The sequence below is a fragment of the Centroberyx affinis genome, unplaced genomic scaffold (assembly GCF_046629955.1).
Source record: "Centroberyx affinis isolate AG114_WGS23_722 - 3 ecotype Tasmania unplaced genomic scaffold, CSIRO-AGI_Caff_v1 ptg003272l_1, whole genome shotgun sequence".
In the NCBI taxonomy this organism is placed as follows: Eukaryota; Metazoa; Chordata; class Actinopteri; order Beryciformes; family Berycidae; genus Centroberyx; species Centroberyx affinis.
In genome coordinates this window covers 264,520-292,344 of record NW_027281291.1, presented here as the reverse complement: position 1 = coordinate 292,344, position 27,825 = coordinate 264,520, and the positions used below count along the sequence as shown (strand labels likewise).

The 27,825-nt window shown below is 42.4% G+C and overlaps 2 protein-coding genes across 4 annotated transcripts; one reads left to right on the top strand and one right to left on the bottom strand.

The window, feature by feature from the left end:
* The first annotated feature begins 142 nt into the window (after positions 1-142).
* Positions 143-19,630, top strand: phaf1 (phagosome assembly factor 1). Of its 3 annotated transcripts, none has more exons than XM_071538413.1 (16): positions 143-1,257; positions 1,514-1,596; positions 2,175-2,258; positions 2,777-2,820; positions 3,294-3,373; positions 3,649-3,743; positions 6,356-6,420; positions 6,539-6,651; positions 8,057-8,190; positions 8,570-8,653; positions 10,136-10,218; positions 10,511-10,554; positions 10,704-10,753; positions 11,746-11,804; positions 12,606-12,678; positions 12,777-19,630. In XM_071538413.1, the coding sequence occupies exons 1-16, from the start codon at positions 1,194-1,196 to the stop codon at positions 12,870-12,872; spliced, it is 1,251 nt and encodes a 416-aa protein (XP_071394514.1). In that variant the 5' UTR covers positions 143-1,193; the 3' UTR covers positions 12,873-19,630. The 3 variants fall into 3 exon arrangements, with proteins under 3 accessions (XP_071394514.1, XP_071394513.1, XP_071394515.1); XM_071538412.1 differs by having other exon boundaries at positions 6,323-6,420; XM_071538414.1 differs by lacking the exon at positions 2,175-2,258 and having other exon boundaries at positions 6,323-6,420.
* A 3,725-nt stretch (positions 19,631-23,355) lies between these two features.
* b3gnt9 (UDP-GlcNAc:betaGal beta-1,3-N-acetylglucosaminyltransferase 9) lies at positions 23,356-25,794 on the bottom strand. Its single transcript, XM_071538426.1, has 6 exons — positions 25,669-25,794; positions 25,455-25,560; positions 24,527-24,894; positions 24,162-24,403; positions 23,810-24,065; positions 23,356-23,721 (listed from the first exon to the last, which is right to left on the bottom strand). The coding sequence occupies exons 1-6, from the start codon at positions 25,774-25,776 to the stop codon at positions 23,356-23,358; spliced, it is 1,446 nt and encodes a 481-aa protein (XP_071394527.1). The 5' UTR covers positions 25,777-25,794.
* Positions 25,795-27,825: the final 2,031 nt, after the last annotated feature.

Below are 27,825 nucleotides of genomic sequence, written 5' to 3'. Positions count from 1 at the left end.
GAAGTTGCTGTTTGGACACTGTGTTGCTCTTATCTGCTCTTGACATTGAAGACGCATTAAACCCAAGAAAGGAACTCGATGGGCATTCACTGACGGACGAGGTTATGATTAACAAGCGAAGCGTCACATCGGACATATTTTGAATTTGCGCACTAGCATAAGAGTTAGCTTCCAAGCTTGAATCTTCGGTGGAAGGAAGAAAGAAAAACAGCAAAGACAGCAAACGGCTTGGCGTGCTTTCTTTGTTTATGTCGTGCCAGTCAGAATCGCAATATTATTTGGGGTTTTTTGTCTTGAATCTAGTATTTTTTTCTACACATACGTTATTTATATTTATACTTCAACATCATTACGCGAAGGGTAGCTAGCTCACTAGCTAACGTTAGCCATAGCGTAAAGAAACAGAATCTTGTTGTCAAGCTTTGATGCTTTCGTAACCGCCTGCCAGTGACAGACAACGTTAGCTAACAGTGAAGACAGTGCCGAGTCTTGGGGAATTATTTGTGTGCCTCTGTATGTTTTTTTGTGCTTGTCACTGGATCAGGTGCACTGTTGACCCGTTGGAAGCACAGGACACAGCACTGTAGCGAAACAAGTTGATGTTGAGTCGTTATAATAAGCCTGTAAGAAAGGTCTGCGGCTGTTGAACAAGTTCGATCCATCAGCTAGCTTCTCTTGGATCTTGAATAGGAGATTTAGCTTTTTGTCGTATTGATTTTAAAATTGCACAAACAAGCAATATATTGGCCGACAGCTGGCCTGGTGGGTTTTAAGTTTGCTGGCAAGTTGCGTAACCTGTTTGTGTGCAAGCTGTCAGCCTTGGCTAAGGTAAAGTGTTCCCAAATTGTGATAACAGCTGATGAATCATAGCTAGCCTTAGGGTCTTCAGCCTTGTGCACATTAATTTATCGCTCTGTTTCGGTACCTTTCAATGTCAAGAATACTTGGTGATAAAGTGGCCACTTTTTACTGTGGTCCATAGATTGAGTAGCTATTTTTTACTCACTCTCATGACTTTGGTAGCTTTTTAAGGATTAAATAGATAGCCTTTTAGATTTATGAGTTATGGTAGCTGTCTGAAATTACTGTGAGATAGTGCTGTGATTAGAGAGAGAGACAGTAAGAGCGAAAGGGTCCCTCAGAGGGTCCCATTGTGTCTTGAGGTGAGGTGAGCTGCCCCCTACTACTTGCCAATGCTGGATCTGGAAGTGGTGCCTGAGAGATCACTAGGAAATGAGCAATGGGAATTTGCCTTAGGTGGGTATTACAGCAACTACTGTATGTGGAGATAATCTGAAAATCATAAGCAGATTAGTTGCATGTACTGTATGTAGGAAGGGAATAAGGATATGAGCTATTGATCAGTAGCACCTGTTAGCAGTCAAATTTAAACAGATTTTTACATGCTTAAGTCCGTAATGTTGTTTACTGATGAAGGCTAACAGTTAGTGTTTTCCGCACACTGTATGTGCATGTGCCAGTGTATCCATACGTACTGTGTGTGTGTCCTCAGGGATGCCATTGGCCCAGGCCATCTCTATTCTGCAGAAACACTGCCGCATCATCAAGAATGTCCAGGTGCTATACAGTGAACAGGTGAGATGACCACACATCTTTCTATCTTATACTCTCTCTGTCTCGCACACCCCCACACACACTCACTCATGTGGAAAAATGTTAGTCAGCTACTACAAGAATCCCCTTTTAGGCAGCAATACAGGTTTTTCCAAGAGGCTTTCCTGTCTAGTAGTAATACCTGTGCTTTTACAACCTGCTAATGCATTTATCACTACAAAATGTTTGGTTAAGCTCTCCTCCCAGGGTCAGAAACCATCATCCAAGTCATTCAAGAGATAATTTTTAAATAACATGATGGGTATCAATACTGTTTGTCATGCTGGCACACAAAGGACTCTCAGATTCAAGGCCAATCAAGGGCAACCCTAACTAGAAGCAGTGGTCCCTTTTAGCATGAATGATATCTGGTGCATTTGTTTTTGTATAACTGTAATTAGGTCCTTAGACATTGTAAAAATACCTGTCCATTTGTCCTGCGGTCCTGTTCAAAACTAGTTGATTCTGGTCCTCTGTGTGCTTATCTACATATCTGTATGTGAGGGCACGTCCGCCTGTCTCTCAGTTAATGAATGTGTTTGTTTATCTTCCTCCCCCAGACGCCACTCAGCCATGACCTCATACTGAACTTGACTCAGGATGGAATTAAACTGCTGTTTGACGCCGCAAACCAGAGACTCAAGGTGATGAGAGTTGATTTGACGAGGGTTTTGACTGGTGGGAGGTGTCGAGGAGAGACAGTCTGCCATGGGGAGAAATAGAGCCAGTGGTTTGTGGGGAACTGTTATCAGGATTCAGAGACTTAAGCTGTGAGAAAGAGAGAGATATTCTGTGTGTTTGCTGTGCAATCGCCCCAGAGGAGTTTCTGAGAAGATAGCTTGTTGTTAAAGGGAGGGCTTGGGTATGATCAGTGTTGGTGTTTAACCAGGATGGAATTGAACAACTGTTATTCAGCAGCAGCGAGCCCACCACAGTTGGAAAATTGCCCCCATTTCTAGATAATTGGCAAAGACATTGGAAATTCCTCATCTGGCTGTCTTGTTTAATCACACCATACTAACTAATCTAACTATAGCACAGTTAACTTATTAAACTCCTTTTCTCTGATGCTTCAACACACACCCCTTGGATGGCAGGGTTATATGACAGTATGAAAGTTTTGTGTTGTACCCTAACTCTGTGTGTCTCTGTGTTGTGACAGGTGATTGAAGTGTATGACCTGAGCAAAGTCAAGTTGAAATACTGGTGAGTAGGAATATCCTGTGAAGTTAGACACATGATGAATAAAAATCTCTTTAATAAGACTGAAACCAGCATGAAAAACACTGTTTGGGCATAGATCTGTATAACAGTCATTATTGTCATTTTGTTTTGCATTGGATTCCACTTTCAACTCTAAGCTATAGCTCCTTCTAATGAGCAGATAGACATACAGGGCTGCTGCTAAGTTTATTCTAAACGAAAGACGTCACAGTAATGGAGCCTGCCTGTGTTAATGTGTTTCTCAAACTCTGTGTATGAGTGTCTTTCAGTGGAGTCCATTTCAGCTCTCTGGCCATAGCCCCACAACTAATGCAGTGTAGCCTATATGAATGTTAAAAGATGTAACAGTAACTGTGTGTGTGTGTGTGTGTGTGTGTGTGTGTTTGTGCGTGTGCGTGTGTGTGTGCGTGTGTATGTGTGTGTGCATGTGTGTCTCTGTATGTATTGTATTTCAGTGGAGTCCATTTTAACTCTCAGGCCATTGCCCCTACAATAGAGCAAATAGACCAGTCATTTGGAGCTACGCATCCTGGAGGTACTTTACAACACACGCACAAACACACACACACACACACACACACACACACACACACACACACACACACAATGTGCTCTCTCACAAACATCTCATTTAGACCCTATGAAATAGAAAACAGATCATAGAAACACACACAGACACTTCTACTCCTGATATCAGTAACACAATGTAGAAGAGATATTCAGTGTGTTTGCAGTTTATTTTTGCTCCCATTTTTTCCCCATCTTTACATATATGAACCCTATTTGTCGCCTAACTTGTGTTTTGTGCAGTTTACAATGCTGCAGAGCAGTTGTTCCATCTCAACTTCCGAGGCCTGTCCTTCTCCTTCCAACTGGACTCATGGAACGAAGCTCCCAAATACGAGGTGAGAATGTTGTTGTCTTGCCTGAGGGCTGAGCGGTCGTTTCTTCCTCACAGCCTGGGGGAGTCAGGGTGGCCTAGTGGTTAGAGAGACTGCCTTCAACCAGACAACCCAGGTTCAAGCCCTGTGTTTGGCCTGCTGAAGTGTCCTGGAGCATTTCACTGAATCCCTACCAGATCCAGGGCTGCTGTTCTGCAGCTGACCCTGACCTCTGACCTCACTGCATTATTAAAATGATCTTTTTTTTTTACTAGTAATGTGGGACTGAATACAGTGCCCAATTGCAGTGTGAGAATGTTATCGTCTAGCCTCTTGGTTAATAATGGTCCGAGGCACAGAAAGTTTTTTTTCTTTGATGATGATGGCGAGCTAAAATGATCAGAGATGATTTTTAAGGCTTCTTTGGGCATATAACTTCCATTCTTTTCTAATAGGAGATGACTTTCCTGCTCTTTTCCTGCTTTTTGTGGTCCTCATTACACCCCAGAATGCTTAACTTTTTGTCAGATTTTCTGTAACATTGCAAAGTAATAAGGTGCATTTCAAAATGTGCAGTGCTCAAATTCCAATGCTTTTAAGAAACATTATAGTGTTACATAAGCTGAAAGGGTCTGACTGAAGTGGGGAGGCAGAGTTCAGGGACTTGGGAGTTGGGTTTTGGCAATATTAGCTAATGGCTGTTGAAAGCAATAAGACAATTTGGGAACCCTGCAACCAACCCCAGTCTTTAAAAAAAAAAAAAAGAATATATATATATATATACACACATATGAAATAGTCAAATTTTCCATCCAAACAATCTCCAGCATGTACATTTACACAGATACCGCTCTGAATATGAAAGCAAATTGTTATTCATTCAAAAAAAGTCTTAGATGCTTTCCTTTTTAGGTTTGTTTTTGGTGAGGTTTGTATAATTAGTCCTGTGTGTCAGAATCTCTCGGGGGTGGCAGCAGACACTGCAGTGAATGTGCTGGGTGATGCATGTCACGAACCAGCTGCCCCGCCGTCTGCTTCCTCCTGCAGCCTGCAACTTTGAAAGCACAAATCATGTACTGATGCATTTCTTGCTCCCCCTGCAGACATCTGGTTCACCTCAGTTCACTTCCCACCCTCACTGACAGGTTTTCACAGCTTAGCGGACTGGATAGGTTTAGCCAAGATTCTTCATCTTTTTTGCTTTAGCCGTATGGCTTTGGCTGTGACATGTTCCACTGTGTTTGTGATATGATAGTGATAGTGACTGCATTGTGTATTTCCTAACCTTCCCATCCATCCTGAGCCACATGCTGAAATGGTTGAATGATTATTGTGGTGAAGTCTGTTGGATGGGTTTGAACCTTGTGCTCGCTTATGGTCTGTAGTTGTGTGCAGGTGCATACATTCTAGTTGCTGCTGCTGTTATGAGCTTGAAAATATTTGCATTTCTACTATGTCAAAAAGCTCAACGGAAACTAGTATAGTTAGTCATAGTTTGCTTCCCATTTATCATGTGACTGGCTGCTGATGTAAGCACATGAGATTCCATGTGAGTTGAGTGTTTTCAGATCAAGTAGACATAATGTACATAAAATACACCAAAAACTAAATGGTATAGTATATGTATTACTTTAAATAGCCTAAGTATTGGACAGTAAGCTCAAGTTATTATTATTGTTGTTTTTTTTGCTGTTGCCATTTGTTTTGAGGCCATTATAAACCTTTAATCAAAACTGTCAGAATGTTCTTTGCCAAATCTTTTTATGTTAAATCTGTATGACAGAGTAGATGAGTCAACAGCAATAAAAAATTGAGCTCACCCATCCAATCCTTTTGCTTTAGCTTGATGTCACTTCTCTCTGCAACCATTTTGCGTCTCTCTTGCTTAAGTAGCTGATTTAATGCATTCAGATCATAGGATGCAAAATGGTAATAGTGAATGCTACATGGAAATAAACAAAAAAAAACACACTAAAATAAAGTTACCACTGTTGAGTCACAGTGTGTTTTGATCTGATCTAGGATCGTCCTTCCTGGTTAATGGTTATTACTTGGTAAAGATTGAAGTTGGGTCAGAACACACTGTCGCAAAACAGTGTAAACAGTGTGATGTTTTCCCCGCTGCGCTGTGGGTATCAAGAGGCAAATTCAGGTCAGTCAGTAAGGGATTAAACACTCTGTGCCTTTGCACTATCAAACTTCATCTCAGCTCGCAGCACTTGAGCAAATCACATTCTACAAACCAAATCTGTTCTTTATTGAGCTGTTTTTGCTTAATAAACAGAAGTAAAAGTTCTATTATTATGAAAAGCTAACCTTTACTATGAATCTTCACATCTTAGTTAGGCTAGCTGCAGTTTGAAAGGTGTAGTTTGAAAAAAACATGTATTCACCATTGGACTTTACAGTATCTGTACTTGTTTTTATTCATTTCCATGTAGCTTGTTCCTCTGTTGTGCAGTATTGGATCTACTCCTGAAAACATTTGCAGGCCTGCGTAAAAGCATCCCATTGAATGAATGTGTCACCATGCAAGACACACACAGACACACAGCATACTGTATACCTGTCCTGAATTACTCCCAGTTGTTTTGCCTTGGCAGCCTAACTTTGCCATGGGCTTGGCCTCCCTGCAGATTCCCCACGGGGCCATGGTCAAGAGGATGCACATCTACACTGGCAACAACCTGCAAGATACAAGGTAACACATGCACACACACACATAGAGGCAGGTGTACAAATATTACGGACCAGAAACAAATAGGATGCACACACACACACACAGTCCTACACCTCTCTCTCTCTCTATTTCTCCTCAGAGCTCCAGTGATGCCTTTGGCTTGTTTCCTTGGTAACGTGTATGCAGAGTGTGTGGATGTCCTGAGAGATGGGGCAGGGCCTCTGGGGCTTAAACTCCGTCTTCTCACTGCAGGTAGTGTGTGTGTGTGTGTGTGTGTGTGTGTGTGTGTGTGTGTGTGTGTATATGTGTGTGTATATGTGTGTGTGTGTGTCCTGAGAAATGGGATGGGAGCGCAAGGTCTTTGAACTGGAAAATATTTGAACTAGAAAAGAGGAAATGACAGCGACAATAAATAAAACCAACATGTTTCAGTACATGGCCTTCATCAGGGTTTTTCAACCAGGTCTTTCATTTAGGCAATGACAAAAGATAATGGCAAAGGTTCTTTGCCATTATCTATATTTGGATTGTCAGGCATTTTTTCTCCACTTACAACATTTCCTTGACATCTCTAGCACATGCACTCACCAAGCACTTTATTAGGAACACCTGTACACCTGCTTATTCATGCAATTATCCATTCAGCCAATCATGTGGCAGCAGTGCAATGCGTAAGATCATGCAGATACAGGTCAGCAGCTTCAGTTCATGTTCACATCAAGCATCAGAATGGGGAAAAAATGTGATCTCAGTGACTTTGACCGTGGCATGGCTGTTGGTGCCAGACGGGCTGAGTATTTCTGAAACTGTTGATCTCCTGGGATTTTCACTTACAACAGTCTCTAGAGTTTACACAGAACGGTGTGAAAAACAAATAACATCCAGTGAGCGGCGGTTCTGCGGACGGAAACGCCTTGTTGATGAGAGAGGTCAGAGGAGAATGGCCAGAGTGGTTCTAGCTGACAGAATGGCTTCAGTAACTCAGATAACCTCTTTACAACTATAGAGAGCAGAAAAGCATCTCAGAATGCAACACGTCCAACCTTGAGGCGGATGTCACTTTGGTAGCCGGTTGACATTGAGCTGAAAGCTGATAACTACTGTACCCAGTATTAGTAAGGTTTTCCTAATAGAGTGCTCAGTGAGTGTATTTACAGATGGAGAGGTGGGGATAAGCAGGAACAAACAAAAACAAGAAAAGACATTCTAGCAGACAACACACCCTGCTCATTGCTTCCCATCCAAGCCACATATTTTTAAATTGGCAGCGAACGGAATCTGAACACATGTTGTATTTTTGTGAGTCATGTTGTGTTTTTGTGAGCCTGTCACAATGTTAGCAGTGTCAACTCCACAATATTTGGCTGTCTCCACTGTGAGCAGACTGTAAAATGGTAAGAATGAATAATTTTGTGGTGTATAAACATAACAAGCATAAAGACAGAGTTGGCAGCAGGTACCTGGCTGGACTGTGTGTATGTATAGCTGAAGGCAGGGATAAGCCATAAAAAAGTGGATTTTCAGACCATTTTTTACACGTTCAGTCACTGAGACAATCAGTTTCTACTCTTTGACATCCTATCCCACCGTGTTTTCTTTTCCTTTATCTGGAGGTTGACTGTCTTCCCCATTTTGTTGTATTTATGTGTACATGTAGGCTGCGGTCCTGGGGTGATGGCTGATGCTAAAGTGAGATCCCTAGAGAGGAACATATACTTTGGAGACTCCTGTCAAGACGTACTGGGGGCCCTGGGCTCGCCACACAAAGCCTTCTACAAGTCTGAGGATAAGGTAGACAGATTCTCTTCTATTCTATATCTGATGATGACCCAGTTTCCCCACTGGGATCATTAAAGTTTCATCTAATCTAAACTAATCTAATTCATTCACTACTGACACGCTACATTTAGCTGCTGGGTGTTAACCTCTTTTTTCAGTGAAATATGTTTAGTGGACTCTTCCTGAGGAACTGTTTGGTATTGTTTACATTCTGATTTTCTCACAAACACAAATCCACAAGCCGGATACATTTCTTTCCTCAGACAATCTTTGCAGCACTTTTTTTTTTTTATCGCATTTGCAGGAGCATAATAAACTGCACACTCTGTAGAAGACATGTAGAGTCATTTCATTTATTTGACTAGCCATGATGTGTTCATGTGCATTTCAGATGAAGATCCACTCTCCGTCGCCTCACAAGCAGGTCCCTTCAAAATGTAACGACTACTTCTTCAACTATTTCACCCTCGGAGTGGTACGTAAGCTCAGCCTGGGTGTGTTTGTGTGTGTATGAGTTCGCATACCTTTTGTGTGCATGTGTCTTTATGTGGTTGTGTCTATATGTGTGAGGGAGTGTGCTTATTTCTGTATTTGTTTTAGGAGTTATTATGCACACAGTAGATGATTTGTGCCTGTGACCGGAAAGGTTGCTGTGTTGAATCCCCAAACCAGCTGAGGCATCAATGGCTTCTGTTGTCAATGTGCCCTTGAGCAAGGCACTTAAGACTTGGTCAACATGTGGCCAACAGTCTTAATATTGCATTAATGTATGCATTGGATGTGCTTTAGAGATCGGATACCCAGCGTGCACATTCATGTGCTTTTTGGTCAGAAATCAAAACAAACATGGAGGTAATGAGGCATAATGTGTATTGTTTGGTTTTCCTTTGACCGCTCCAAGCCGGAGATCTGGCTAGCGCAGATGACAGGTACATGCTAGTTATATACATCAAGTTTTGGTAGATGGGTCATATACAGCAAAATGTGAATAGATTTTGAATCCTGATTTTCCCTGACATCAGCGCCCAACTTGGGGAAGTTCAAGTGGTTCCTCCTGGGGGAAGTCATATATCCCATAATCCCCACAGCATGTGAATGCGCAATAACATGTAACACAGCAGGTAGCGTAGCCTAATGCAGTGGTTCCCAAAGTGGGGTCCAGGGACCTCCAGGGGTCCTTAAGAGGTTTCCAGCAAAATCAAGAATATTTCACTATGTCACTCACTAGACCGTAGCACATAAAGAGAATGTGCAGGATGTATAAGGATGACTAAAAGACTGACTAAAGATTTCACTCTCCTCACTGTTACCTCCCCACTTACAGCATAGACAGTTACATAACTCTGTTTTAAGTCGTGCCTAACAAAAACATCTTCTCAGTTGATGTTCCTTTGGAGAAAATCTCATCAAATCAGGGTCTGTAGTGTAGTGTGTGTCTATTGTAGTCCTTGACAAGGTGGGAAATGAACACCTGCCAAATGCTAGTGATTTTGAGCACTTGTTGGTAAATTTGTTCGGTCCACCAGCTGCGGTGGTAATCACCAGTTAGCAGAGCTTTACAAAGCTGCCACAGTGACGCTTATGCACTGCCCTCTGTTAACGTCCGATATGCCCCCATGACCACGTCTGTGAAGTAGTCTGAAAATAAATTGTTTTGATGTAAAATCTCGTTAACCAAGGAAAACATTAGATAGGACTGCCTCACTGCCCACTTCATCAGTTTAGCTATTTCAGTGAGAAGTGGCAGCCCAATAAGCAAGGCAAGATGTGCAACTGGCTGTTTTTTAAACTGTCTAGACAAACCATGTGTCATATTTAGCCTTTGACATAGAGTAAAAATGTGGCTGGTAGAATTTAGGAATCTAGCAGACACAGTGGCTAGTGGATTAAAACCTTAATTTCCCACCCTGCTCCTTGAACCCATCCAATTGATGGTTTGTGTGCTTATTTTTTTCAGGATATCCTGTTTGACTCTACAACTCACCTGGTTAAGAAGTTTGTCCTCCATACCAACTACCCTGGACATTACAATTTCAACATGTAAGGATTTGTCTGTCTGTTTCTTTCTGCCTGTCTGTCCTTCTGTCTTGCTTTCATTTTCTCTCTTACCTCTGTCTTTCTCCATCAGAATGGACATCAACTTCAACAACTTCAACATCATCTCTTTACATCTAATCCTCTAATAACTGGGTTAATACTTTGTTATGAAGTGACATCCTACATGTCTCTTTCAACCTCTTCCCTTGCACTATTTGTCTCACTATTGCCATTTTTGTGTTGATTTTTTCCTCTTTACTTTGAATGCAATGTGAATTTTCTCCTCTCACCACAGATATCATCGATGTGACTTTAAAATTCCACTAGTCATCAAGAAAGGTGAGTGAGACGGTTTTCAATGCATGAATCTATCTTATGGAGAATCAAGTCTCCTGTAAGTCTTCGTGTAAACAGTGTGATATGTGTTTCTGTCTTCCATTCATCTAATGTCTGTCTGTCTCTCTCTCTTTTTTCTCTGTCCACTTTAGAAGGAGCTGATTCTCAGGGCGAGGACTGCATCTTAACCACCTACAGCAAGGTCAGATATTGACAGAAAACTATTCTGTTTGTCTATGCAATCACTGACTTCTGAGTGGCTGATTGGAAATTTCACAGGACTGCGTTAATAAATTCACAAGGTGGCGCTGTGGTAGGTTTGTAATCGTCTGGCAGGGTCTTCATCAGTGAGGTTAGAGCACAGCACTTTCTATCTGCAAGAATCTATCTGCCATCAACTTCAGTGATGGATGCAACCATTCTCCACACATCGTTTTTGAGAAGTTCATGCCTGTAGTCTTTCAAATAAGTTGTAGAGAACTGGGACCCTTTGAATGGCAGTAATCAACTTCTCAACACCTTTGCACTTGCTAGGCAGAGCTATTGTTCATAGAACAAAATCACATTGGTAGTGAAACAAGAAAGCACGCAAATCTGATTGGCTGTTGACAATGTTGCCAATGACCGATTCGGCCACAGCCAGCTTTTCTTGGCCAACAAGCTTGTTGACTGTCCACTTACTGTCTGAGTTTCACTGGTCGCTCAGCTCTATAGGAAATGAACGGACTTCTGGTGGCTTTTTGCTCACAGTGTGAACACGAGGGAAGTGTAGAATGTTCAGAAAACTACAGTTCCAGCCAGTAAATGTCATTTGCGCTAATATTGTTTGGCAAGATTTAGTTACAAGAAGTAATTGTTGGATCTCTGGTGGCTTAAAATAGCCTCAGACTTCTGAATTTGACAACTCTTTCAAATGAGGTTCTGGTACAGTAGGGTGATTTTATCTCCCTATTTCCTGGGCAGAATTATCCTCAGATTGCCCTCGGATGCAATAAATGTTTTGTGACCTAACTTGCACCAACCAAAAATGTCCTTGAATTTACAAAAAAAAATGTGGCCACTTTATTGTAGAGCAGTGCACCGAGTTTTGTGAAGATAGGACACAATAAACTGTGCTCCAGTAATGATTCACTGATGTTTATCTACTGCCATCAGCGTTGTCTCTTGAATTGTCTGTTGACTGTTCTCTGTCAGTGGGATCAGATTCAGGAGCTGCTGGGACATCCCATGGAAAAACCTGTGGTGCTGCACAGGTAAAGAACACAACCACACTCACATACACACACAGATATGGCCTTCATTTATAAAGCCACTGTAGAAATTGTCACACATTCAAGTGATTGTACGAAACGTGTGAGGATAGTTCATGGTTAGGAAAGTTCCTTACCACCTCAATTTGAAAGTAGGATCCAACATGAAAAGTGCACTGAGAGCAACAAAAGAGATGCACAATGCTGTACTGCCTAATGAATATTACACATGTTGGAAAGAGATCTCTGATCATTTAAATGCAGTGACTTGGGCTGATAGATGCTCCATTGTCACTCTGATATATTAGTGCATTAGCCAACATCTCTTTTCACATACTAATGCAACTAGGAGTCTGTTCATCATTCATCAAATTATGGAAAATTATAGCATCATTATTTGTTTGAACGAATCAAACATTAGGCCAGCATGTTTCCCCATTTGACTATAGACTATGATGTGCTTGACTTCATACAAAATGGAAAAAAAATATGTAAAATAGACTTAAGTGGCAGGATTGATGCCCGCTGGTGTAATTATTTGCTGTGTCCATACCATGCAAAGAATGCTTCAAATCAGCCTGTACACATTCAGACCAGATGTGAGAGTGATTTCACCTGAGTTGAAACTGATATATGCTTTGTTATGCAAGGCACACACATTCATTTTAAGATCAGGTCTGAGCATATGCTTCTTTAAAAATGTCAAAACCGGAGCTACCAGGTTTCTATAGGACACTGGCTATTTTCTATATTACCCAAACGAGTGTCCACTCTGACATTATCATGTTGGTGTTTGATTGATAGGTCATCGTCAGCCAATAACACCAACCCCTTCGGCTCCACCTTCTGCTTCGGACTGCAGAGGATGATCTTTGAGGTCAGGAAGCTTTCTCTCTCTTGAAGCATATTCAGATGGGATTAGCTCCGATCTGAGCCCATTCTAACCCTTATTGTCTCTGTGTTTCCCTTCCCTAGGTGATGCAGAATAACCACATAGCATCAGTGACCCTCTATGGTGCTCCGCGGACCACCAGCCAAGCCCGACCCGAGTCTAGTAGTAGTGCCCACTGAACACGTAACCTACCAGAACCACAACTGGCCCGAATCTAGTACTTCTACCGACTGAACTTGTAACCCAGAGCCAGCTCCCGCAGGCCTGGCCAGATTCTTAACCAAGCAGACTTAACCCAGAACCGCAATTTATTCTTGCCCCGGTCTAAGTACTACTTATTGAACATAAAAACAACCAGAACCCAAGATAACCCAGAACCACCCGGAATCCACCAAATCAAGACTGGCATGAATCTAGTACCAACCGGTGAGCGAGTCTCAACTTCTTCTGGTGCGTCATAAGACTTGGCTCTTCCCACCAGATGTAACCGCAAGTACAGCCGCTACACCCCAACCCAAACCGTCCCAGGACTTTCCCCAGGATTTGGTGGCATAGTAGTACTGCTGGAGCATTGATGGAATTACATGAAACTCCTAATGAAATTTTCCGGTGGTTGATTAAGAATATCACATGGCAGTGCTGCAAATTGACAAAGAATCCTGCATCCTAATAGAAGCCAGCCTTTCCCGATCTGGACCCAGCCGGTGACTGGCTCTACCCAGGGCCGCTGGTGTAGAGAGTTTGGCCAGGCTGCAGTTTGGATGCCATCTTTCTGTCAGTAAGATGTATCGGCAGCCGACGATACCCTCCATTACATTGCGATGGTCAGATGCTCAGCATTTTAAATATCAGCAACATCGAATCTCAAAATGTTTAACAACTGCCATAGAGCAGAAATGTGGAGCTAATATGGCTGCCAGTGAAAACTGCAATGGCTTAGCAACTCTTTCAACAAACGCTGGCTTAACCCACTGAATACACAGCAACCAATCACACTGCCAGCTCAACCAGAACCACCTGTCTTCCAACCACAACTTCAGAACCAGACCAGTCCGGCTCAGTCTAAACCCGAACCGATCCAAACTCAGTCCAAGAACCAAACCGGCCCAGTCCAACCAAGAGCCACAAGAGAGCCAAACGCATCGGAACCCAGAGAGGACCCATAACCAAAACATGGGTTGAAATCAGATTTAACCCAGTCCTACAAGAGAAGAGTCAAACACGCCCAGGGCTTGGAAGAAGACGGGGCCCAAAACTTAATCCACCGAAGAGCCAGACCAGCCGAGCCAGATGTGAACCTGAAGCCTCTCAGAGCAGAAGAGTCCAAAACCGAACCATCCCCTCCCTCTCCCAACCTCCTACTCACTCTCCCCTCTGACTTACTTCAGTGGTGCACGCTCACACACACACACACACACACACACACACACACACAAGCACACACACATAACGCAGGTCCTCAGCAGCAGAACACTTGTTAACCCAAAGCTGTTGGTATTTGCAGCTTTGGACGTTTGTGTGTCCGGTTACTGCTCACTATTGCTTTTTACACATATATGTGCACAAACACCAACACACACTCGCTTACATAAATTAGCATCTGCATGCGTAACGCTGCTGTTTTTTTTTTAAATTGACATTTCATAAGACTTAACACTTTAATTCAACCACACAAAAAAAGCATTTCAATCCCTTCGCTGCTTTGTTGTCATGTATTTCTAATACATGAATGCTGGCTCATCTTATATAGCCTATGAGTACAACACACACACACAAACAAGTACACACACACACAGATATGCATGGAAACATGCAGGCATGCACACAGACACAAGGAATTGCATGAACTTGGCAGATGTTTTTAAATGAGAAGACAAACTATTACAAGCACAAAGTGGCCACCTGTTTTGTTTGTTTGAGAGCATCTGTTATTGCATGTTGTGAGGGGCATAAGCTTGGCACACAAACTGTTCTTCTTTATTTCTCCCCCCTCCATTACTCGTTCACACCATGACCATTCACATTTTGTTCTGGGACGAATTTTTCTTTGATTTTTACATTTGCACTAATACACACCTTTTTACTTGATTGGTTGATTGTGCCCTATCCTCAGATGGATCTTGGGCGAAATTTGGAGACATGGATGTGTGCGTGTGTGTGTGTGTTATCCATTAGTTAGGAATGAGGAGAGGTCATCTCATACCATGGTTGCAGTCATGTGCTTCTCTCTTTCACACTCGCTCTCTGCCTCCCTCTTTCCGCTGCGCTTTCTCTGTCTCCTATCTGATTGATTCATCGCAACTCTCCCTTCAGTCATTTCTGCATTTGTTTCTTTGTTTAATTGCCAAATGCTATAGCCAAAGATGTTTCAGGATGATTTCATTTGATCTGCTAGCATTACCACTGTCGTTTCTTATCTAAACCTGTCCTATGGAGAGAATTCTGTGTATTGCCTCTCTCCTTTCTGTTTTATCTTATATTCCAACTCAATTTCAGCTCCCCTTTTCTGAAATTGGATACAGTAATTGGACAGAAACAAAAGATAACACTTAAGGCCCATTCACATCTAGAAGGATAACTATAAAGATGAATACAACTATAAAAACATTTAAATTGTTGTAATAGAATGCCTGTGTTCCCACAAAAGCAATAACTCTAAAAACATCAAAATTTCTAACTAGAACTATATTTTTGGTTCAATCTAAGAAAGAAGGCAGTGGAAGAATTCAGTAGCTCACTGAACTGATGCTTCTTTACCTTGAGCAACAATATATCATTATAGTTTATAGTTATCCTTCTGGATGTAAACGGGGCTTTAGCTCAGTCATTCCCTCATCTTAACGTTCGACTGCAGTCTGCATCTTAATCCCCTAATCTATGATCTTTTAACTACATGCAACTGAATAAATTATTTGTATTAATTGCGATACACATATTCTCTTTTTATTATTTTTCCTTGATACGGATGCCATATGGGTTGTTTAATTTTCTCGCTATAGCTGAATTTATGATTGTTTGTAACAGCATGTGTAAATGCATCAGGGTTCAAGTCAGGGCCCGCATACATGAAGTAAGGTTAAGTAGTAGTGCTGATCGGACACAAATTTGTCTCTTAAAGGAGAACTTAGACTTTGTGAGTTGTGGTATTTTTCTGTTCTGTATTGGCATTTCAATCAACCTGAATAAATGAAGGATTTAAATATCACAATAGGTACCTCCAACTGCAAGCTTGCTAGCTCATTAGCTTGCATCCACCAGTCCTCATTGCTTTCAATCAGGAATGCCAATATGCTCTTTGTAGGGTAGGTTGTTCAATGACAAACGCTGAAACCTATTTTTCCATGATGTGAAAAAAAAAAGACTAAAATTCAGCAATCCAGGTGGCCTAATGTATACCATTGCACTGTGGGAAGAAAATGTGGAATGTTCAAAATGAAAAGCAGAAACGGTTAGCTGCTTGCATATGGTTTGTGAAAATACAGTGTTCAAAAACTTATAGGAACCTTTTCTCTGCAGTGTTCTGTGAGTCTGAATTTTCACGTTAAAGGAAGACCTTGACATTTGGTATTTTATTGTCATTTTTCTTTACCAGGAGCTTGTGCATGTTTCTCAGCTACCCCAAAAATGGCTTGTTACTACTCCACATTGAAACCAGTGGGTATCACTAGCTTGTGACCAGTTGTACCCACAAGGAATACTGACAGTGCTTTTAAAACGTTTATCAGTGAACAGAGGTGACAATACAGAAACATTTTCATCATAATCTCACAAGCCACTGAAGAAAAGTAACAGACTAAGTCAAAATGTCAAGGTTTCCCCTTAACACACTATTTAATTTGCGGTAACTTTTATGCGAAGTAGCCTTAAGTCATCTGTCAGATTCCCAGTAGTTTCTCGCTGCATAGACAGCCATGAGAAGATCAGATTTGCACCACCGAGTGTAAATCTGAATCTCTGTTCTGTGTCAATCTAGCTGTAGTCATGTGACCGATCCCATGATGTCTGATCAGTTTAGCTGTTCTTAGAAGTTTTATGTATGCGGGCCCTGACGCTTATGGAGTTGATGTTGATGTACAAATGTTGTAAATAGTGTGTGCTCTTATTCTGGTGTCTCATTGTTGACAGAAGCTAATGGTAAACTGAGATGTTTGGCTTGGCACAGACACAACTGACTTGGTGTCGGCCGAGTCGCTCAATAACTCCTCCTTGATTCTGATTGGATTAAAAATACAGGAGGCGGCATTGTCATCACAGGACATCTTACAACTCATAAACACTGAATCACTGGAAGAATTTTTTTTTTTTTGTGTCTTTGTTTTAAATTTCAGACCACTCAGTATTGCAGCATTTTTATATGCGAGGCTTTTAGGCTGCAAGTGCGCAGATGTGTTGTGTGTCTATAGCCCCGCTTCAGCTCCGCTTCAACTGCTACAGCAGAAGTCCTGGAGACCAGCTGGGCCGAACGGAGCAGAACTTCCCGAGTGGCTCTGGGTGTCCATGCTAGATCCACAGAAACTCTGCGTAAAATGCAAAGGCGCTATTTACACAAGCGGGATGGGAAAAAAAGTCTTTTCACATTTGGACTGGAAGAGAGCCGTAGCAGAGGAGAGATGTTTTTGTGGAGTAGACAGAATTGGATTCGGAATCTCGCTTTGGCATGCTGCTCGATTTTACTTGTACTTGTTTACACTGGTAAAAAATATCTCTTTGGCTACAGCTCTCTTTTACCCAGACTCTAAAAAGTGACATCTGTCACTTTTGGATATGAGGCCTAGGTTTAGATACACACCTCCTGAGTGACGTGATGTTATTTCTGGAAGCAGTTCTACAGCCCGGTTTCTTAAACTGTTCACTGGGACCCAATGGCAGTCGCAGGTCTGCTTCTTCTGGGCCTCCGTATGCCAGAACAGTGTTTCATCAGCTTGGATCCCAACAAAAGAAACCAAGTTTCTCATTGGATCCCAGGCTTAGAAAGTTTAAGAACAATGGTTGTACAACTTTGTTCCTTTAGTCCTATTCTGGTGTATCCACTTGTTGAATCTGAAAAACAGCTGTATTATAATTGGCGTAAATGTTATATTCAAATATTTTCTTACTACTTGCTTTTGTGCAAGTTGACATAAATGTTAAGAAAATCAAGAAAAAAAAAATCGAAGTCAAAAAAACTGTTGTGCCTCATCTCCCACCGAGCCTGTCTTTGACTTCTGTCTCTATCTCCTCTGTGAAAGGAATCTCTGTACATACATTTTGAGAATGCATTTGAACTGCATCGTTGTACAGTATGTATGTATGTATGTATGTATGTATGCGTGTCGCTAAGCATGGCAACAAGCTAACATGGCATCACAGCCGTCTGAGAGTCGTTTTCATTTCCCCTGACCTGCAGAGAACAGCAGGTGGTCGGGTTTCCCAAAACAAGGATGGCTTTTTCAGGGTTTTATGTTTTTGTTTTTTTTTACAAACTCAGTGTTTTCTACTTTGTTCTGTTTCCCTGCTTTTCTGCCATTTCTGTGTTGTCCAGAACAACACCAAACACCCAGAACAATGTGCAAATGTCCACAACCCTGCAAAAGCCCATCAGAATCATCTTTGAGCCAGTGACTTACAGTGGAGCAGAGACCATTTTAGCACAGAAAACATAACCTGGTTACCCAAAAGCATCCAAGTATCGGGGGTGATGTGAGTGGGGTTGTAATGCATCTTCATTGTGAGGTCATATGTTGACAGTAGATTTTAATTCAGAAGTGAAGAGAAATTATGCTTTGTCTCCTTTCCACCTTCTGTTGAATCTGAATAAATTGGCCATTGCCAAAAAAACATCTTCGAGCTGACTTGAGCTTTGCTCCATTGGAAGCAGATGTGTCGAAGATAATGTGCTAGTGTTAAATGCTATAATGCTTTGGGGGGAACTGGGCTCAGCAGAGTCTAAGCCCAGTTTCATTCTGTGACCCGGGTCTTCACTTTCCAATACAGCTTAAACATGACTAACCCATCACAGGGGTCACAGGGTTAAATCAAAGATTCTGATCCAGTTTAGATCCAGCCCAAGAGAGACAAGCTTTTTCCCCCATTGTAAGTAAATGGGAAGGCATGATGTATGTGCTAAAATACACTTTTGTTAACCCCAGCCCAGTGCCATAGACGGTCAATGCCGTGACAATGCATTGTTACTGAGAGAGAGAGGGAGAGGGAGAGGAGTTAGGATGCTGGGTAGTTTATCTCACCCAAACTCAGGTGGACATATCACATCCTCTTTTCTTTTCTATTTTAAGATAGAAAAACAAGTGAATACTTTTATCCAGAGCTCGATGTGGCTTTGAAATTTCACCTGCTTTTTTTTTTTTTTTTTTTTCATCGGGACGATTGAATGGAGGAATGAATGACTGTCATTATCCGATTGTTGTAATTTATAATGGACGGCTTCAGTTCAGTGTAACGATAATCTCATATTAACGCTGCGTATCGTCTCTTCTTTGTATCATATGTCCCGTTCCTCGTCTCCCTTCGCTCCCCTCGGAATAATTATTTTTTTTGTGGATTCAGTGCATTTTACGCCCATTTCTGGAAATGGGGAAGTTATACTTCATTACAACTTGTGAATCAAATCCATTGGAATGTGGTGTTTTATATTTTGAATACTTTAACCTTGTGTATGAAGTAGATTTATCAAGCATGTCCACTGATAAAGGCAATAACCATACCATCTGGTGCAAAAAGAGGGGTTAGGTCAACTGAAAGCTTTGCTCCAGGAGAATGCTTTTGACAATGCTGTGATGATAGTTGTAGAGACGAGCTGCCGCCACGCCATCTCTAACAACTCAAACGCAACATTTGGAGTTTTATAAAAAATCAAACGCTCAGTCTGAATTCTGTTCATTGACATCAACGTTCATTTACTGTGTGTACAACCAGGATGATATGAAAAATAATAAAAAATATGGATGTGAAAATGAGTTTGGGAGTCTTTATTTCTCGATTTGCACAGCGTGAAACTGTCATATTTATCGCTGCAAATTTATGGGACAAAAATCTGATGTTTTTATTGCTGTCCAAACAGATTGAATCAGTTTCAAGCTCAGGGAGGTAAAGTCTCTGGACTAAAGCGCCTTTTGCGGTCCTCAAGTAATTTTATATTTTTATTTCACACTGCTCTGGTTTTGATTTGGTTTTGTTATCTGAGACAAACTGGAACAAGTAGGAATGACATTGGACTGGGTTTTTCCTGTGCAGCACAAAATGATTTTATTTTGAACAGGGGAGGACTGGTGAAAGTATGACAGTCGACCAGGACAGTGCCCAAAAACCTTAATTTCAGTTAGGGATGTGTCTGATAATTGGAACACAGATGATGTTTCCACTTATGCAGATTGTGTCATTGGTCACATTGTCATTGGTGTCATTGGGTGTGCTGTATTTTTTCAGAATGCCGGTAAACCAAACCTTAACATCTGTTTTCACTTTCAGCCGGTCAGGATGTTAGTCATACTAACTTTTGCATATTTTGCCAGCAACATAAACCAGTATAATGTGTGTGTTGTGTGTTGGATATCCGAATTAATACATCATTAGTAAGCAGGCATGCTGAATATCTACCACTTCAATTTCAGGACCAGTGTCTGATTGGAAAAGAAAACTTTTATTTATGTCAGCTGACATTTGGCTCATTGCAGCATTCACCATTAGGACATGCGATGGTTTAATCCATTTCTCCCAAACCGCAGCATGTTTCTCTGGGTTGCTGGACATCACACATCACAGTTGGCAGATTGTTGCCCGCACAGGTCTTCCATCATATATGTAAATCAGCAATGGGTCATAATCACATAGGCTAACACTGTGTGTCAGGGGACTTCATTTATAATAGAAAAAGTTGTTTTTACAAATGTAGTAGAGATGCATTCAGTATTCCACATGACACACAGTGCATTCAGACCTAAACCTATTTGGATTTCTTCTCTAATCATTCATCTTTCTTTATTTATGGGTATACCTGATTGAAAAGAAATGATTACATCTAATTAAAGTTCCACATGCAACTAATCAAAACCCTCCATACCCACACTCTGCGTCAGTCAGGCTTCACTCACCTACACTGCATTTACAATACACTGACAGACTAGTGCCACTACACTTACTTGCTACGCTTACTCTTAGCATGCAGCATCTCACTTCATGACTTTTGCCACAGTCACTTTGGGATTGAAACAGCCGGCCCAGCAGTTCAGAAACCACATTGTTTCCAGCAAACAATAGACCAGAGCTCTGGATGATGTATGGCTATCCAATTCTGCTACCACGGTTATGGCATCATATGATCAACCCCCTATCTTAGCTATGAACTGGATTTGTACTGTACATTGATCCTTTGTCTTCCTCCAGAGCCGCTGGCTGCTCTTTTTATTTGCGTCAGAATGATGCTTTGTGGCTTGCCTTAAGTCCTGACCATGAACCTCTAACTTCCTGACTAAACTGGTAGTGGATGTGGCTAAAACCCCTGGCAGCCAACGTGCCATGGAACAATGAGCTCTACAATGTTACCAGTGTAACTGCTAATTGAGTTTTGGACCACAATCAGGTCGGGTCCTGGGCTGGTGTTGAATGTTCAGTGTTTGGCAGGGCTGTAAATTAACAAAAAACATTCAGTTCCCTCTACCTGTTTAGGTCTACTAACCTTCTAGAGCTAGAAGCTTTTCCCACCTCAGGTTTAAATAATGAAGTTGATGAGGATCTACTTACATGTCTAGAATCAAATTTGAATCTTGTCTTCGTAAGCTTTTGATCTGTTTCACCTATTTTATACCTGGGAACTGAACTCCACAGTGTGCAAAATCTGAATGAATAAATTAAGCTTAATACATAGATTTTAGCAATTCACACTTACTTTGGCAACCAATTTAAAATGATCTTACTATTGGGTTGAGGAGGAAAGCTGACTAGGCTGTGTTTGTATGAAAGAGGCACCAGCTAACATTCAGAGTGCAGGAGGATTTCAACATGCCTCTGGACCCTATGGTCTGGACACACTAATCTGATCCGTGCCATCTATACAGTGGTGTGTGTGTGTGTAGCCTTGCCAAGCTTTTGGAAATGATCATAAAATTGGATTTCGTCTCTTGGCCCGCAGTGTTGCTGTGTAAATGCAGTGGAATTATTATCATGGTTATCAGCGTGAATCTAGCTTACAGCATTTCGACAACAGATGGAGGTAAAGATTAAAAAGAGGTTTTAAGAAACAGACAGCATTTTTCAATCCAAATGATTAAAGTAATAACGGAAGTGTTCACATGAAAGCATACCACAAAGTAGCCCCACTGACCAAACTGTGGCCTTGACCACAGACGTTCAATGAGTGTGTGAGTGTGAGAGAGAGAGACAGTGAAAGAGAGAGAGAGAGAGAGAACTGTGTAATAGCCTAATTGGCGCTTCCTGTCCAGGGTACAGCTGGTTCCCATCCAGGCTTCACTTCCTCCAGGGAACAGGTAGTGCAGCAGTCCACGTGCACACCTCTCAAGCATAAATCTATAAGTGATCCACAAGTGAGGAGGTCTGAACATGAATAGTCTCCACTGTGTTCCCAGTCACATAATACACACGGCCATTTCCAGTGCTGGCTGTGCACACAGTCAATTAAAAGTCAAGACATTAACATTTTCTGCTCGGCAGATCCATTTACAGTTCTGCCTGCTCACGTATTCGATTGCACGTCATCAACCTCTTCCAGGATCTGTAATGTCCCACATGCCTCAGTGTCAGTCCAATACAATACACAAGGTGCTTTCTTGTATTTTCTGCACTCTGCTTTAGCCAGCAGAGTTTGTTTTGCCTTGAAAAGATCAGCGGAGTTGGCTCACTGTAAACAGGTTAGGGTTAAACCTGCTAAACACACTGTGGCTTGTCTCTTTGTACCTTACTGTCTCTGGGTAAACAAGTAAGACGCAATAAATTTCTAAGATGAAACATTCAAAAGTCTTGACATTCTTTACTCTTTGCTGTTGCTCATCAAACCACTATAATTAAAAACATTCAGTCTTACAATTATGGGAAATGAACCAGCTACTGAGCGTTAGCGAGTTGTGATAACTTATCAAGTAACTTCTTATTGAGAGCAATGGAGAGATGCATTTATCAGGACAAATCACTTCAAATTCACCATGCTCGTGTCAAGACATAACAGACCTGCAATGCAGCCACCGAAGTGATTCTCTCAAAATGTAGGCCAGTGACTCATCTCACTCCTCCACATCTTCAAGACAAACTTCTTTCTTACAGTACACAACCCACCTCCACCTTGCACATCAAAGCCTTGCTTCCTTAAGCCATCAGTGCTTCATAAACTCCTTATTAATCGGATGTCAATATTAGCAAAATGTTGCTAATGAACCAGGCTCCAAAGGTGAAAGACTAAATTTCCCATTTGTTTTCCTTACCGAAAAACATTTGTCCTATGCCAATTCATTTCCTCCAAATCCATTGTGGTTCTTTCAACATCTTGTTCTAACTAAAGATGATTTGCCAGCTGGGGGAAAAGTCTCATATAAACAAACAGTGCCTTTGATCGCATGTCACCAGGCTTTCAAGTTGGCCAAGCATCCTGTGTTATAACCGTTTGGAGCGGGCCAGGACTCTCGAAGGTCCCGCTCGGCCCCTGCAGTTTGGAAGTGACTAATGCGTCACAAACACCCTCTTCTCACCATAGTCTGCCTCCTCCTCTCCTGTGTCTCCCGGCGGCCCCGTCGTCCCTCCCCCCCTCCCTTTCCACTTAAAGGGCCACGGCGTCGGGCTGTTCCTGTTGTGGCAGCTCAGTTTGGGGTCGTGCAAGAGGTTCCACATGAGCCAGATCTGGGGTACGGTGAGGCTGTGGACCACCATGAGTTCCCGGTAGAAACAGGGGTCGAACGTCTGAAGGTGGGGCGCGGCGGACGGCCGCGGGATGCCGAAGGTCCGAAACCCCTCGTGGCGGGACGGTTTGACGCCGATCTGCTGGAGGCACATGCCCAGAAAGACGTCGTCGATGGGGAACAAATCCACCTAGAAGAAAAGAAATCGAGCTAAATCTTCTCATATAGACGTACAAAGACGTATAACTGTATTACAATTCATTCCAACTTTGAAGCACCTGTTGGCAGGCAGAGCTTAGCCTCCGGGCCGTATGTCCTGACATGACAAATCCCCCTCCCCCGGCGTAGGACGGGTACAAGCCCGCCCCATACATGAACTCTGGCACGTAATACTTGGAACTGCGCCGACGAATGGGTTTAGCGTGGAAGATGATATCGCCGACAAACAGATCCTCGCCCGCCTTTTGACCCCGCAGCATCTCCAGTATGTTCTCGATGTTCACGTACACATCGGCGTCGCCCTTGAAGATGAACCTGTAGGAGAAAAGATGAACGCCAGTGCAGTGATGTGTCACAAAGGGCAAAAAAAAATCAGATCTACGACTTGTTTCAGTTCAGTTCAGCCCTAACCTGACATCAGGACAGCTGGTGTTGACCCACTCCAGAAAATGCGTCTCCTTCAGAGTCAGGTTGAAGAAGGTGTCTTCAAAGTCCCAGAGCAGGACGTCCTTAAAGGTGTCGCTCTCGTAGGCCAGGAGCCGGTCCCACAGAGGCAGCGCACTCCGGTTCCTGGGAACCCCCAGGAGGAACACCGTACGAATGGATACACCATTTTGGAAAAGGCCCTCCTTACCCCACGTCCGACGTACCACCTGAGAGATGAAGAGTGGGACAGAAAGAGATAGAGATAGATTGAAACGGATGATTTATTTGTGTGACTGACTGACCTACTCACTGATTTTTCTAGCAAAAGCATAAAATATGGCATATTTTACCTGCCGCTTATCAAAGTCTGCAGCGACAGATTTCACTGCGATGAGCATGTAGGGAGCAGTCGTCTCTCCTTCTTCTCCTCCTTCTATGCTACATTTCTCTGGCTGGTCTATGAGCAGCTGAAACTTTCTGTTGTCTTTCTCTCTCAGGTAGCCCTCGAAGTCAAACGGAGGCAGCGTGGGTAGAGGATTGCTAGCAGGCTTGGTCGGTGCAACATTCTTTCCTGATCCCTTAACTTTCCCCTTCGATTTCCCCTTAGATGTTTGATTAGGTTTGACTTGAGATTTAGATTTAGCTTTAGGAGCTTTAGACTTGGACTTGGGCTTGCAGGCAGGCAGCTGTGGGGCCACAGGGCTGGAGGCGACCTGCCAGTTAGGAGAAATGAGACGAGACAGATGACATTTATTATAACAAATAGACGTAATGACCATATAATACATTTATCCAATAAATCTAATAAATTTATGTGGAAATTTGTCATGCATCTCAGTACTCCATAGGGATAAATAAAAATAAGAAAGCAGAAATGACATTGACAAATGGCATCGTAAATTCTATTTGTAATGCTTCATGTTTTCACTTGCTGATGTGGTTTATAAAACATGTTGTGTGCCTGTGTGAAATTGCTGCAGACAGACACACACACAGACAAACAGACAAACAGACGCATACATACATATACATACATACATACATTCATACAGTACATACATGGGCTCATATCCTGTTTGTGGATTTCAGCTCAGCATTCAAACACAATCATCACACAGTTGCTGCAAGGAAAGTATGGCTAGCTGAAAATAAGCTGAAATAAAGCGACTTTCAATTCTGATACATGAATACACACATACAAACACACACGCTCAAACGCAAAACTGGAATCAGAGGGTCCTACCGCCTGGGCCTCCTGGCCTGCTCTGGCCCCGGTGGGTGTCCCGGTCTTCCCGTCGGCTCCCAGCAGGGTCCGGCTGGAGCTGGTCGAGCCCTGGATCTCCAGCCTCAACGTGGTCCTGTCCCACCCTGAGGAGAGCAGCACCTGGCGGGATAGGGTGGGAGGCGGAAGGGGGTGAGAGGTTTAGGTCAGGGGGGAGAGCGGAAGAGAAATTAAGCACTTTCTCACGACTCGATTCGAATGCGTCCGTACCTGCTGGGCGTAGAGCAGGACACAGAGGAGCACCAGCAGCAGCACGGTGCACATCACATCTCCCTTCACGTGGAGCATCCTCCTCATCATCGCCACCTTCCTCAGCATCTTCCCGAGACGCTGGCCTCAGTCAAGGATTGAATGGGACTGTGTTTGAAATGGTCTGCTGCTGTTCATGTTGCCTCTCAGACGGCTGTGGTAACCGATGCAGCTCTGATATTCCTTTCCCCTCTCTGCCGCATATCTACATATCAGCTTGTCTTTGGCTGCCCGTCTGTAACGATACATCCCCTCCCTCCTTTTCTAGTTTTCAGGACTGTACATTTGTCCTTTCACTTCTTCACTACGAGGCAACAAGGTGAGGTTATGATGACATTTCATACTGTTGCATTTATTCCTGCATACCACTCCGCTAGATGTCCGTCCATCATCGTTATGTGTTAGGAGTCCCGTCGTCTCTCTGTCTCCCTCCTCCCAGTCTCCTCAGACAGCAGTGGGGGAGGAAGGGGGGGGGATCCTGGAAAACAACAACAACAACACCACCCTTCAGGGATATGATTAGGACAACACAAAAAGCAGGAAATAGTGGTGATGAAATGAGATGAAAATGAATGGGAATAGAGAAAAGAAGAACAGCCTTCCGGATTTCTTCCAGATTTTCCGATCCAGTGGCACAACATAAAATGCAGTGTAGAGGCTGGTAGAGGCTGCCAGTCTCCTCAGTGATGGTGCTGTCTGGTTACGGTAATTATTATACTAATGTCTCAAAATTAATGTGGTAATGATTTATTGATGTTAAAATCCTACATATAGCACCTTTAACTGATCATAATAACTCAGAATACATATGTTTTATCAAGTGTTTTCGAACAATTTAAACACAAGCAAAACTTTTACAACATCATTAACTGAACTGAACTGAAAAGTTTTTGTTTTTCTGTTTCTGGTCCATACTAGTAGTTTAGCCTTTTTTTACAAAGCGTGACTTTTTACAAAAAACATATACTGATTACTACCTGTTAAAAACTCAAAATGACCCATTAGAATACTCAGTAATCCAGTAATTTTACTACTACTTTTACTTTTGGCTCATTTTCCAACTACATACATTTTCCATCTGACAGGCTGTATCTGAAGTGGTGCATCATGATAGCTGGTTCCAGTCATTATTAACCATTTCATGACGGCTGCATCCTTCATCTCAAACCTAATGCCCTTTCCCATTCAAACATGTCAGTAGCCTATTGGATAATCCAGCGAGACCTTTCTCCAGAAGTATCTGTCATTTCGTGTTTTCCAGAACTGTAATAGTTTACATTTAATCATGCTACCATTTTAGATAAATTAGGCTATTATTACCCCGTTACATGTGCAGTGATCCGTTATTTAAGTCATTTCTGATGCACAAAACTCCCATTCTCGAAACACTTACCTTGAGGGGGGAAGCGGATGTTTTTTTTTTTAACAATGTTGTAAATAAAATCATCCGTTGTTTGACAATAAAGTCACAAACAACAACCCGCGACAGTCTTTGCAGTAGATCCCCATCGTAAGTTTCCAATAGATTCACAACTTGGGTCCGTTCAGGAGGGGGGAGTGTCTGTTCTTATGTAAGTGGCGGGTTACCAACCGTATTAGAGAACACTGTGTCCCAACATAATGCCAAAATGCAGACCTGCTGTCTATTTAATTGACTTATTCAGACTGAACAAGGCATGGCCGGTGGTGAGGTAAAACATCTAGCTGCTGAATTTCCCAAAATGAGGGGGATTCATTTCAGCGTTTAAGAACTCCATTAGGCATCCTCTTTCACAACGCCTCAAATTACAACCAAGGTGGGTAAACTGTGAGGCTTGTATATTTTCCCCAAAGACCGTACTTAACTTTTGTACCATGACATTTTTGTCAGAAAGATTTATGCCAGCCTAGCAAGGCGGGTAAACTCCTTTCTGCAAATAAAAAGATGGATATACAGAGTTTAGGTGGGCTTACCCTCCACTAAATGTCTGCTGACAATAATGACATTCCAGCAGGCTGTTGTAAAGTATGTGACTAGCCTACTTACACAGCAATTCGTCCCTATGAAAAGCACTAAGCTCAGCAGTGCCCACGCTGCACAAAGTTTAAACCTTTGTGCGCAATTCGTGCGTAAAAGTC

Coding starts and splice junctions, on each gene's coding strand:
- phaf1 (XM_071538412.1), top strand. CDS start 1,194: ATGCTGGATCTGGAAGTGGTGCCTGAGAGATCACTAGGAAATGAGCAA. Junction 8,191..8,569: donor TCTACAAGTCTGAGGATAAG/GTAGACAGATTC, acceptor TGTGCATTTCAG/ATGAAGATCCACTCTCCGTC. Junction 11,805..12,605: donor AAACCTGTGGTGCTGCACAG/GTAAAGAACACA, acceptor TTTGATTGATAG/GTCATCGTCAGCCAATAACA.
- b3gnt9 (XM_071538426.1), bottom strand. CDS start 25,776: ATGCTGAGGAAGGTGGCGATGATGAGGAGGATGCTCCACGTGAAGGGA. Junction 24,895..25,454: donor CGACGGGAAGACCGGGACAC/CCACCGGGGCCA, acceptor TTTCTCCTAACT/GGCAGGTCGCCTCCAGCCCT. Junction 23,722..23,809: donor TAAGCTCTGCCTGCCAACAG/GTGCTTCAAAGT, acceptor CTTTTCTTCTAG/GTGGATTTGTTCCCCATCGA.